Genomic DNA, 12,760 nt, shown 5'->3' on the forward strand with positions numbered 1-12,760 from the left:
CAGGATTGGTTTCTTCTGAAGCCCCCTTCCTGGGCTTATGGATGGCTGTCTTCTTGTGCTTTTTCACGTCATCTTTCTCTGTACGTGTAAGTGTCCTAATTTCCTCTTCTTTTGAGGATGCCAGTCATCCTGGTTTAGGGCCCACCCTCATGACCTCATTTTAACTTAATCACCTCTTCCAATAATTTATTTCCAACGCAGTCACATTCTAAGGTAGTGGGGGTTTGGACTTCAACGTATGGATTTGGCGGGGAGGGGGTTGGCATGATTTAGCCTGTAACTCACTGTAAACTGCCTGTCACACCTAACTGCCACACAGTAGGAGGGCCAGAGAGGAACCGGCCTGCGGGTCCACTGGCTCCTCCTTCCAGGCTCCCCACCTCACCGTTCTGTCTAAGAGAGGATATGGATGTTGCCCCAAATTATAACACTATTCCTGGAAACTGTGGGCAAATGGGACTCTTAGAACCAAAGACATCTTATGTAGGTAACGAGTTGCAGTTAGTTAAGAGCACTCTTTGGAAATATTGTAGAGTCTTCAAATTTATTTACTTATTTAGAGAAAGCAGGCATGTGGTGGGGGGGATGGGCAGAGGGCGATGAAGAGGGAGAGAAGCAGACTCCCGGCTGACCACCCAGCCTGACTCGGGGCTTGATCTCATGGCCCTGAGATCATGACCTGAGCCAAAATCAAGAGTCAGACACTTAACTGATTGAGCCACCTGGGCGCCCCTATTGTAGAGTGTTCTACAGGCACTGCACACAAGAAAGGCTTGTCTCTTGCAAACAGTCCCAGCACACTATGGCATGGTGGGTTTTATCGTGACTTGTGTGAGGACCTCGTCATGAAGCATTGAAACATGAAGCATAAATGAGAACAGAGAAATCCAAAAAAAACTGTGCTGGTCGTATACAGCCTGGACTCAACAGTGTGGAGCTTCTCAGATATTGAGTATTGTAGATGGTACTGGATACTTCCTCCTGGAATGTTTCTATATTTGGAAAAAAATGTATTTATTGGCATTGTGGTAATACTTGTCTAGTTCACTGACTTTCTTTCTGAGTAGTGTTAATGGTAATTTGATATGATCGTGTGCCTAAATATACCCACATCATCCTAACAAGTATATGGGGTTCTACCATGGTGGATACCGATGGATGCGGCTAACAATTTGCAGGTTCATTGTGCAAGGGACTGTCCTAGCAGGGCTCCTGGGTAAAAGCCAGCAGCAGTCCACCAGGATCAGAACCGTCCTGGATAGTGTTTTCCTAAGCGAAGGTTTAGATAGATACTGAATGCTCAGCTTTCCAGCCATTTTTGCTTCTCAGATGAGTGGCAGCCAGCCTGGAAGAGCCTTCTTTGGAAAACCTGACGAATGCAGGGAAAAACACTTGGAAGTACTGACACGGGAGAGGGTCTCCTACAAAATGACCTGACCAGAACATTCTAAAGCAGCAAATAATCATAAGAATCACTTGGGGAGATTTGAAATGCTCTCCTGTACCCCTTCCTATCCCCAAATGGTCACATCAGAATTTCTTTCTTTCTTTTTTTTTTTTAAGATTTATCTATTTATTTGAGAGAGAGAAAGAAAGAGAGAAATAACACAAGCAGGGAGAGGGGCAGAGGGAGAGGGAGACTCCTTGAGCCAACTCCCCCCTGAGCGGGGAGCCTGATGGATATGGGGTTCGATCCCAGGACCCTGAGATCATGACCCGAGCTGAAATCAAGAGTCAGACGCTTAACCATTTGAGCCACCCAGGCTCCTCCTTATCAGAATTTCTGAGGATGGGGTCAGATCATTAGTGTCCACAAGCATCCCAGATAGTTGTGGCATGTGGCCGGGCTGAGAAGCACTGTGTAAAGGGAAGCCTATGGTTGGCATGTCCCACCACCTGCTCTGAGTTTCTAATCAGCTTTTAGTGACTCCTCTGAACTGTGAATGGACAGCCAAAGCTGACCAGACATGTAAGAAAAGCCTCTAACTTGAAGAAGGCCAAAACAATGAGAAAAGGTGAAGACTATGGAAAAAAAAATTTTTTTTTTTTAAATCTATTTTCAGTATCTTCAGAGAGATGAGAAGTTATTCCACTGGTGAAATGAGAAAAGGATGAGATTTTAAAAATTCAGAAGACAGGGCGCCTAGGTGGCTCAGTTGGTTAAGCGTTTGCCTGCAGCCCAAGTCATGGTCCCAGGGTCCTGGGATCGAGCACCGTGTGCAGACTCACTGCTCAGCAGGGAGTCTGCTCCTCCCTCTGCCCCTTTCATACCCTCCCCCCACCCCCGCTCCTGTTCTCTCTCTCTCAAATAAATAAAATCTTAAAAAAAAAAAAAAATCAGAAGACAGAAAAGCCCTTGGATATTAAAACATGACAGTAGAATTATTATTGTGCAAAGTTTTTGAAGAGAAAAGGAAAAAAGGATAGAAAGAAAAATCTCTATAAAAGATTAAAAGGTAAAGTTAAGGAAATCTCCCAGAACATTGAGCAAAAAAGTCAAAGGGAGAAAAAGGAAAGTCACAGAGATGGAAAAGATAAGAAAATAAGAGGAACAGACAGGAGGTCCAGCATTCCAACAATAAGCATTGCAGAAAGAGAACAGGGAAAACAGAAGAGAGAAATCATCAAAGACACAATTTCATAAAAGTTCCCAGAAATGACGAACATGAGTCTTCCGATTGCGAGGGGCCAGCCAAGGCCTAACACAATGGATGAACACAGACCCACACTACGATCCAGCATGGTGAAGTTTCAGAGCTACGGGGAAACTTCCAGAGAGAAACCAGGTTTCATACTTAGGATCAAGAGTCAGAAGGTATCTGAGCTCTCATCACAACACTGGAAGCCACAGGATGCTTGGCAACGTGCTCTCTCGGCTCACGCTCCTGGTCTGTAAAATGGGCATGGTGTCGTGTAAGCCAAGTTTCTGCAGGCGTCTCTAGAGGCTTTTTAAACAGAAGTGACCCGATTCCTCCTCTTTCTCACCTGCACTGGTCAGGGCTGACCTCCACACCCCTGTGTGTCCTTGGGGTCTCCTGCAGCTCTCAAGATGCTGAAGGTTTGCTCTAGTCCGCTGTGAAGCAGAGAGAGCCCCTCCTGCCTTTCGTCTTTCATGTCTGCACGGTTGGAGGGGTCATGTGGAGTGCTAATTGTACCTTCGCTTGTGGTTTGTGATGAAACAGTTTGTGGGCGTTTCCTGGGGCTGCCATAACAATGACCCCAAACTTGGTGGTTTCAAACAACAGAAATGTATTTGCTCACATTTCCGGAGGCCAGAAGTCAGAAATGAAGGTGTCAGCGAGGCCTTGCTCCCTCTGAAGGCACTGGGGGGAGGGTCTTCCCTGCCTCTTTCAGCTTCTCCCGGCAACACTTGGCATTCTCTGCCTTGTGGACACATCACTCCAATCTCTGCCCCCATCTTCCCCATGGCCTTCTCCTCCCTGTGTGTCTCTGTGTCCCCCGTTGTCTTGAAGGACATCAGTCACTGGATGTAGGGCCCATCTGAATCCAGAATGATCTCATCTTCAGTAATTACATCTGCTAAGACCCTATTATGGATTCCCAATTAGGGAATGGGACGGGAGTAACAGTTCAGCAGGAGCTGGGCCAGGTTGCAAATCTGAGGGACAGTCACCATGCTTTACTCAGAATCTTCACCCTCTGTCTCAGTCAAACTTGCTGGGTCAACCAACCAGCTCCTCCTTACTTCAAAATGTGATTGCCCCTGGACTGGTCCTCCCTGGCCCCCCTGGGGTCATAAATATGCCCATCACATATTTTAGCTTTAGGTTCAAGCTAGAACCTCTACTATATATGTAGGTGGAAAGAGCTGTAAAATCATAAGCATTACATTGAATATTATTTATTCTGCTTATTAAAAGCAACCAAGAGCTTAACTATTTCACACACATCTTGTCTCTTATAATTCCATTATGCATTCATTCAATAGACATTATTGAGCTATGCACCAGGCACAGCAGGATTTGGAATATATATAGTTGGCTAGATCAAAGACTCCTGGGTTGTTGTGGAGCCTGCCAGGGATTTTGATGATCTTCCCTAATCAGCCTTCTTTTACTTTGCCTCAGTACCTGATCCTCTGCCAGTGTGGAGGCAGCTGCCTGAGACCTGTGACCAGCCACTGATGGAGGGGAAAACATGTGGGTCTATTCCTACAAACTCACCCTTACCAGGCAAGAGAAGAAGGACTCAAAGCTTGTTAACTACAGCTTGATTGGATGAGAGCAGGGAATCCCCCCCTTCCAGGGGGTGGTTCTCCAAAATGATTGCCCACCTGACCACCAGAAATAACATGGGCACTGCTGAGACCTCAAGGACCAACGTGACGAGAATGGCCAGAGCTCCATCCAGGTGTTCTTTATCTTGAAGCCAGTCATGTTGTTACCCTGTGCGACTTCTAATAGTTTGGAGCCAAGGCCCTCACAAGTCAGGTGAACGCGCATGTGAGGGAGGGCGAGGGTGATATGATGAAGCTGGCAACACCTGCAGAAAACTTCGGTAAAGTTTGTGTTGGGGTGGAAGTTCTGCACACATCACAGATGGAGAGAAAACCTTACAGACCTGGAGGCAACCTGTTTGGATGGTTGGAGAAAGCAGTTGCCTCTGTCCCATGTCTGTTGAGTATTAGGCAGCAGTATGCTTTCTGGGAGTCAAGGAGAAGGGACCCAGGGCTTACCAGCGACTCCCCTCCAGGTCTTGGCATTAGGAGAACGCAGTTAACCTTTTTTGGTAGCATTCTTCCTCACGTATGATGATTCCACTTTCTTAACCCATCGCCTTCCCCAGTATCTTTCCCAGCTAGAAGCCCCTTGAAGACACAGATGGTGCATCATTGGACATCCAGGGCTTAATGCACAGCGCTGGGCACATTATCCCCAATCCCAAGGATTTATGGAATGACTTACACCCTAACCTGGAAATTGAGGAGGCTTTGGCAGGTTACAGGCTTCATCAACAGGGAATGTTGTCCAACTGCTTCCAGGAGACATACGGGAGAGAAGGAGGGAGGTCGGCATAATCTAAAATCATGCTCGTGTCTAAAAATCTGACATAACTAATTAATTTACAAATGCCAAAGTCACCACAAGTGGTGGGTGGACTAAAATGATTACAGGAGGAGAGGAAAAGCACAGACAGATCTTTCCGATTACTGAAGGAAACCAGCAAGTGGGGAGTGAAGGGTTGCATTAAATTTTGGGGGGAATGTAAATTGTCAGCACTGTCTCCAAGGGCTTCAGGTCCCAGGCGGTGGGTTGGCATGTGAGACGCTGGGGTACGTGAAGGGCCACCATGAGGCTTAGAGAGGGTGGTGCCAAGGCTTATCAGGGCACCATGGCCTCTGGGGTCAGACCTGGTTTTGAATCTGAGCTCAGTTCCTAGACTTTGTATGACTTGGGACACGTTGCTCATCAGTCCCCAGTTTCACATCTCTAAAATAGGGACAATCACATGTACCTCAGAGGGTTGCAGTAAGGACCAAATAGGTCACAAGTGAAAGTGTCCAGTGGTTTCTGGCACTTACGACACGTTCAGTCAGTGTAAGTTTACTATTATTATCTCTCTTACTGGCTTGTGCAATGTACACCACTGCATCTGTTTCTTCGTCTGTAAAAAACAGAATACATCAGAGTTGTTTGGCACATAGTTGATGATCAGTAAAGGTTTTATTTATAACTTTTTCTGACTTTTTGTTTGGAAACAATTTTAGACTTAAAGTTGCAAAAATACTAGAGCGTTCTCCTTCACTCTACAGCAGGCTTCCCCTAATGTTAACATCGTCTGTAATGATAGTCCATTGATGAATCCAGGAAATTTACACTGGCAAGAGGCAATGCCATTCACTAAAGTGCAGACCTCTTCCAATTCCCCCAAATGCTCTTTCCTGTCCCAGTTTCCATACCAGAATCCCGTGTTCTGTTTAGTCCAATTTTTGACAGTTCCTCGCTTTTTGTCTTTCACGACCTTGACACTTTTGACCAGTACTGGCCAATTACTTGGAAGAGATATTTCTCAATTTGGGTTCGCCTGATGTTTTCTGGTGATTAGATCAAGGTTATGTACTTTTGGCAGGAATACCAGTCATGATGTTGTGTTACTTTTGTTTTTCTTTTATCTTTATCACGGTAAAATACACATACAACTTACCACTTTAAACTATTTTAAAGTGTACAATTCAGTGGCATTTAGTACATTCACAGTGTTGTGCACCCACCACGTCCATCTAGTTCCATCACCCCCAAAAGCAACGCCTTCCCAACAGCTGCAATCCCCATTCCCAGCGCCCCCAGCCCCTGAAAATCACCTGTCTGCTTTCTGTCTATGGATGTGCCTATTCTGGACATTTCATGGAAATGAAATCATACAATATGTGGTCTTTCCTGACTGGCTCTTTTTCACTTAGTATCATGTTTTCAAGTTTCATCCCCGTTCCTTCATGGATTAGTACTTCATTCCTTTTTATGGCTGAAAAATATTCCATTATGTGGACAGGCGACATTTTATTTTATTTTCTAAATCAACTGTGAATCCTGGCGTGGGCCCCAGGGCTGGGCCTGGAAAGTGAGGGGAGGAGGAAGGAGACCCTTGTGACTGGCAGGAGGTATTAAGTATGAGGGGAAGGGCCAGGATTGGTGCACTGGGGAGTGGGGAGTATGTATGGGGACTGTACGACACATTGCAGACAACATTCAGGGAGGCCCCCGTGGGGCTGCCCTATGGATAGCAGACTCCTGTGAAAGTTTCATTTGTGGGCAGGTAAAAGCAGTTGTAGCAGATGGCCCAGGCACGGGAAAGGCAAGTCTCTGGGGCTGGAAGAGCAGGCCTGTGGGGGCCGAGGCACCAGAGGCTGGGGCTCCGACTGCGGTGGTTGCGGCGAGCACGCTCAGGGAAGGGCTTGTGCCCCCGGGGCCCGTGCTCATTGCTTAGAGAGGAAGCGGTGCCTCCCTTCGGCAAATGCAATAGTTGCAAACTTGCATGTATTAAAAAAAGGTGTGCTGACAGGCAAACATTTTCGTTTCCTAAACATCGCACCCGGGCTGCTCCTTAACTAGCAGTAACCACTGGTTTTCCTCGAGCGGGTCTGGGGGCCCGAGGCGGGAGGAAAACGGGTCTCGCAGAACCCCGTCACCCCCGCAGTCCCCGCAGCCCTCGCACGTCCCTCAGCCCAGCAGTGCCTGCAGCGGTGGTCGGGGCACCTCGCCGCCGGGTGCGGCGGGCGGAGGACTGAGGCGGAGCTGCAGCTGGCCCGCCCCGCCCCCGCCCTGCAGCCGCGCCAGCCCGGCGCGCGCACCGTGCGCGTGCCCGGGGTCCGGCGGCGGCGTGCGCGGGCCGCGCGTGCGCGCTGCGGCGGGGCGAGGGGCGGCGCGGGCGAGTCTGTCAGTGACAGCGGGAGGGGGAGGAGGAGGAGGACGGGGCCGGAGATGGTGGCGGCGGCGGCGGCGGCGGCGGCGGCTGTGGCGGCTCTTCCGACATGAGGCAGCGGCAGCGGGAGGCACGGCGGCGGCCGCGGCCGCGGCGGCGTCGCTAGCTCGGGAGGCCGCCCCGGGCGTGGGCGGGCGGGCGTCCCGGGTCGGCGTCGCGGGAGCGGGCTCTGCGGCAGCGCCGCGCAGGGCGGCCGGCTGAGGGGCCCGCGCCCGCCGCGCCCTGCGCTCGGCGCCCGGCGTCTCCCGGGGCGCTGGGCATCCCCGCCCTGCTGGGTCGGCCCCGGAGGCCGGGAGCAGGCCCCGCTAGACGGGCCGCGCCGGCGGGGGTGGTCGCAGCGCCGCGGGCTCCTCAGACTCGCGCCAGCGCCGGGGCCTCGCTGCCGCCCCTCACAGCCGGTCCGCAGCCTCCCGCGGGGCCGCCGGCCTTTGACGCAGGGGAGGCGCCGCTCGGCGCGGCATGAGGGGCCCGCCGCCGTCGGCGGGAGAGCTGTGCCGGCGAGAGCGGCTGGCGGCGTGAGAGGGCTCGGCTGGACTTGCCTCCACGGCCGCGGCGGCCGGAGCAGGCGAGTGCGCGGGTCGGGCGGCGCGGGGGGGGCGAGGGACGCCGCCGCCTCGCCGGCCCGGGGCTGCCGGGTCCGTCCCGGTTGCTGCGGGCGGCCTCGGGGCGGGACGGTGGAAGCCCCGGTTAGACGTTAGCCGCAGCTTTCGGGAGCATGTGGTGCCTCTCCAAGTAGACCGCCGGGGCCACCGCCGAGCAAACCAGTGGAGCTCGTGGCCTTCAGGTGTGTGTACCTGTGTAGGAATCAGTGCCAGTGTAACTCTGGTTGTCTTCGCCGGTAGGTACCAGTGACCCCGGCCGGGAAGGTTCTGAGCGCTTGGCAACATGGCTTCCCCGCCCCACCAGCATCTGCTGCAGCACCACAGCACCGAGGTGAGTTGTGACTCCAGCGGAGACAGCAACAGCGTGAGGGTCAAAATCAACCCCAAGCAGCTGTCCTCCAACAGCCACCCCAAGCACTGCAAGTACAGCATCTCCTCCAGCTGTAGCAGCTCTGGGGACTCAGGGGGCGTCCCCCGGAGAGTGGGCGCTGGAGGCCGCCTGCGCAGGCAGAAGAAGCTGCCCCAGCTGTTTGAGAGGGCCTCTAGCCGGTGGTGGGACCCCAAGTTCGACTCGGTGAACCTGGAGGAGGCTTGCATGGAGCGCTGCTTCCCGCAGACCCAGCGCCGCTTCCGGTATGCGCTCTTCTACATCGGCTTCGCCTGCCTTCTGTGGAGCATCTATTTTGGGGTCCACGTGCGGTCCAGACTGATTGTCATGGTAGCCCCAGCTCTGTGCATCCTAGTAGTGTGTGTGGGCTTTTTTCTGTTTACCTTCACCAAGCTGTATGCCCGGCATTACGTGTGGACCTCTCTGGTTCTCACTCTCCTGGTGTTCGCCCTGACCCTGGCCGCCCAGTTTCAGGTTTTGACGCCTCTCTCAGGACGTGTTGACAGCTCCAATCATACCCTCGCAGCCAAGCCCACAGACACTTGCTTATCGCAAGTGGGGAGCTTTTCCATGTGCATCGAAGTGCTCTTTTTGCTCTACACCGTCATGCACTTACCTTTGTACTTGAGCTTGTTTCTGGGAGTGGTCTATTCTGTTCTCTTTGAGACGTTTGGCTATCATTTCCGAGACAAAGACTGCTTTCCCCCACCTGGAGCAGGGGTGCCACACTGGGAGCTGCTGAGCCGAGCCCTGCTCCACGTCTGCATCCACGCCATTGGGATCCACCTATTTATCATGTCCCAGGTGAGATCTAGGAGCACCTTTCTCAAGGTGGGACAGTCAATTATGCATGGAAAGGATCTGGAAGTGGAAAAAGCCCTGAAAGAGAGGATGATTCATTCTGTGATGCCAAGAATCATAGCTGATGACCTGATGAAACAGGGGGATGAGGAGAGCGAGAATTCAGTCAAAAGACACGCCACCTCGAGTCCCAAGAACAGGAAGAAAAAGTCTTCCATACAGAAAGCCCCTATAGCCTTCCGCCCTTTCAAAATGCAGCAGATCGAAGAAGTCAGTATTTTATTTGCAGATATCGTGGGCTTCACCAAGATGAGTGCCAATAAGTCTGCTCACGCGTTGGTGGGTCTCCTCAATGATCTGTTTGGTCGCTTCGACCAGTTGTGTGAAGAGACCAAATGTGAGAAAATCAGTACCCTGGGAGACTGCTACTATTGTGTGGCGGGGTGTCCAGAGCCCCGGGCTGACCATGCCTACTGCTGCATTGAGATGGGCTTGGGCATGATCAGAGCTATTGAGCAGTTCTGCCAGGAGAAGAAAGAGATGGTGAACATGCGTGTCGGGGTTCACACGGGGACCGTCCTCTGTGGCATCTTGGGCATGAGTAGGTTCAAATTCGATGTGTGGTCCAATGATGTGAACTTGGCCAATCTCATGGAGCAGCTGGGAGTGGCGGGCAAAGTTCACATTTCCGAGGCCACAGCAAAATACCTAGATGATCGGTACGAAATGGAAGATGGGAAAGTTACTGAACGCCTTGGCCAGAGCGTTGTTGCTGATCAGTTGAAAGGTATGTGCATTTCTTTGCCTCGTCATCTCCCTCCCCAGTCCTGTTTGTGTTGAGGAAAATAAAAACCAAACAATCTTTTTCTAGTGTCAGTATCTGGAGGCAGATCAGTTGTCTCAGGACACCTCACCATGGGGGCATCTCAGGGCTGGTGAGACTTTTCCTCTGGTGAGTCAAGTATCACAGATCTGTTCACACTGTGACAATGCTGACCTAGATGAGACCTTTAGGAGGAAGGAGAACCTTGGAAATGCATTTCCTGCCAGTCAGCTGTTACTGTTTCTGAAATCCTGGGGGCAGATTCGATGAATGTATGGGGAGTCGGAGCCTGTTAGCAGGCAGAACTTTGAAGTACTTTAACAGATTGTCTTTGGTTGCCCCTAAATCCCATCAAAACATTTCTCTCTGCCTTTTTCCAGAACTGTGAAGAATAAAACCTTTCTCGCCTTGAGGCCTCACTTTGCTGGAATAAGGAAGTTGGCTTAACCCTGCAGGACTCTTGAGAATTAGATGGAATTGTATACTCCCAAGTACACACTGCCTTTGCCTAGGTCTCTTTTTTTAAAATGTATTTTCAGCTTTCAGTTTTCATTTTTATCGTGATATTTGTCTTATAGACTGCAGCGTTTTAGAAATACACCTGAAATACACCCGGAGCAGTATTTAGACCCCCTATTCCCAACCCCTTGGATTTGTATCTTGTCTCTTATCTCGGTCTTAAGCTCTTACTGCTGTTTTTGATGTTTTCAGTGGGCTTCTTTGGTTTTTCTTATTTTCACATAGGACAAAAATTTTTGAGGCCTGGAAAGTGATGTATAAGCAAGTGGGACCCAAAGTAAGGATTCTAAATACCTAACACCCATCCTACCCCCTTTTTAAAAACAGTCCTTATGTTTTACTAAAATCTTCTGGGTTGGAGGGGGGACATCTATTTTGGAAGTATTCAGAGAAAATAATATTGATTCTTAAAAGCCAAAATTTGTAAAGCTTATTGTGTTTTGTGGAGCCTACACGTTGCATGATTACACAGTAAAAGGCTCCAGGAAAAAGAGTTTGTCGGGGGAAGGAACAGCTTAAGTCAAAGATGAGAGAAGTAATACTGTAAATCAGAGACAGTAAGTGGTTGAGTGTGGGGGCCTGAATAGTTTGTCAGGCTTGACATCATCCTATATGCTCAACTGATACTTCATTTCTCTCCTTGTGATTGGAGTTCCCCGTGTCATTTACTTGTTATTCGGTGAGAGCGCTTTATCCTTCTCCTGACTTTTCTTTATTAATTTTGCTAGGAGTTGAAGAATTTATGGATGTAGTAGAAAACTATTTTCACCTGATAACTTCCCTCTGTCTAGAGAGCTGTAAATGTTACATTGAGGAGGTCAGAAACTACACTTTGCAGTTCACTTGAGAGATTCTGCCGTGGCGATTGTCTTTCCCTGTAGGAGGGTGACCCTTGCTCTCAGAGTCCTCAGAGTCTAAAGATGCCAGTGGAGTGTGGGGCAGATGTAATCCCTTGCTTGACACTTTGGCATCTTTAAGATCTGAGTGTTGTAGGCTCAGTCCTCACGGGTTGTGGGACAGATTCCAGAGAATGGAGCTGTGCTGTATGACATTATGACAAGGATAACAGTTTTGTAAGTGGTAGTTTGAACAGTGTATTTCTTGAATATCAAAAATAAAAACAGATGTAATCATAAAGTAGGTCTGGAAGTCACCAAGTCTTTGACTCTTTGGCAATACCCATTTTTAAAAATTTATGTGTAATTTTATTTTCAACTTCAGTTCAAGCCAAGGGTCTCAAAGACACTGACAAGATATGCTAGAATGGGTTTATTGATTTTTTTTTTAACTTCAAATAGTGTAAATTTGGTAAGTTAGCTTTTTCTTTAAATTTGTGTAGTTGTATATTTAAGGGAAAAGTTTTACTACTGGATGAGAGGTAGAGAAAGATGGAAGGGTTAGCTAAAACGGTTATATTTTTATATGGTATTCCCTCATTTAACTGTTTCCCTGAGACCATGATTTTTGCTTTATTCAGCTGATTTTGAAAACCTTTGTGGACAGGACTCCAGTAATATAGGATGTCTACACAACTTCCTGCCTCTTTTTGAAGCTGCCCAGTTCTGTTCTCCTGTCATTGTACAAATCTGCTAAATTGAGAAGGTAGCACAGTTTGTAGAAAATCCTTTTATACCTGAGGTTAAGGTTATATATTTAAAATTTCCATACTTATCTGGCACGGGGGATACCATGATCATGAAGGCGGTTTTCCCAGGGTGATGCTTATCCATTGCACCCCAGATGTGCTGACCCCTGTGATTTCCCCAAATGTAGGAAACTCGACTGCATAATTTGTGGTAGTGGGGGACTGAGTTTGCGCTCTCTCCTTTTTTAAAAAGATAAGTAAATAAAAAATAAATTTCTTTTAGCCTGTCTTAGGGTTTATGGAAATATTTTCTCTCTACAATGTTGGGCATCAGCCTTTACCTCTCATCCCCTTTTCTGACAACGGGGTTAAAAATACCCAGTAGAGGACTCTGTAGAAATGAGTATCAGTAGACTGGTCACTCCAGAACTAGCCTGGCAGCGTGAAAAGTAGCTACTGCTCTGTAATTTATCTGAAAAGGTTTGTGGAAGGGTGGACTTTCATTATTTCTGCACATTCACTCACTCCTCGAAAATCTTCATCGTGCTCCTATGATGCGCCCCATGCTGTGGATGAGCAGATGGAGTCCCGAAAGTTCCTGA

At 49.3% G+C, this 12,760-nt stretch overlaps 1 protein-coding gene and 1 non-coding gene across 3 annotated transcripts in view; both read left to right on the plus strand.

Moving 5' to 3' along the window:
• The first annotated feature begins 7,444 nt into the window (after nucleotides 1-7,444).
• The window catches only part of ADCY9 (adenylate cyclase 9), a 119,202-nt gene continuing 113,886 nt past the window's right edge, over nucleotides 7,445-12,760 (plus strand). The window contains exons 1-2 of one of the 2 annotated variants that reach the window (XM_081820186.1): nucleotides 7,445-8,005; nucleotides 8,283-10,018. In XM_081820186.1, the coding sequence (XP_081676312.1) occupies nucleotides 8,326-10,018 (1,693 nt within the window). In that variant the 5' untranslated portion in view covers nucleotides 7,445-8,005; nucleotides 8,283-8,325. The remainder of the gene's footprint in view (nucleotides 8,006-8,282; nucleotides 10,019-12,760) is intronic. The other variant, XM_081820185.1, reaches the window with a different exon arrangement.
• On the plus strand, nucleotides 12,238-12,401 carry LOC115938787 (U1 spliceosomal RNA). Its single transcript, XR_004073815.1, has one exon. It is a non-coding gene; the product is annotated as a U1 spliceosomal RNA (small nuclear RNA).

This window comes from Leptonychotes weddellii, chromosome 5 (genome assembly GCF_054177405.1).
Source record: "Leptonychotes weddellii isolate Sample4059 chromosome 5, ASM5417740v2, whole genome shotgun sequence".
In the NCBI taxonomy this organism is placed as follows: domain Eukaryota; kingdom Metazoa; phylum Chordata; class Mammalia; order Carnivora; family Phocidae; genus Leptonychotes; species Leptonychotes weddellii.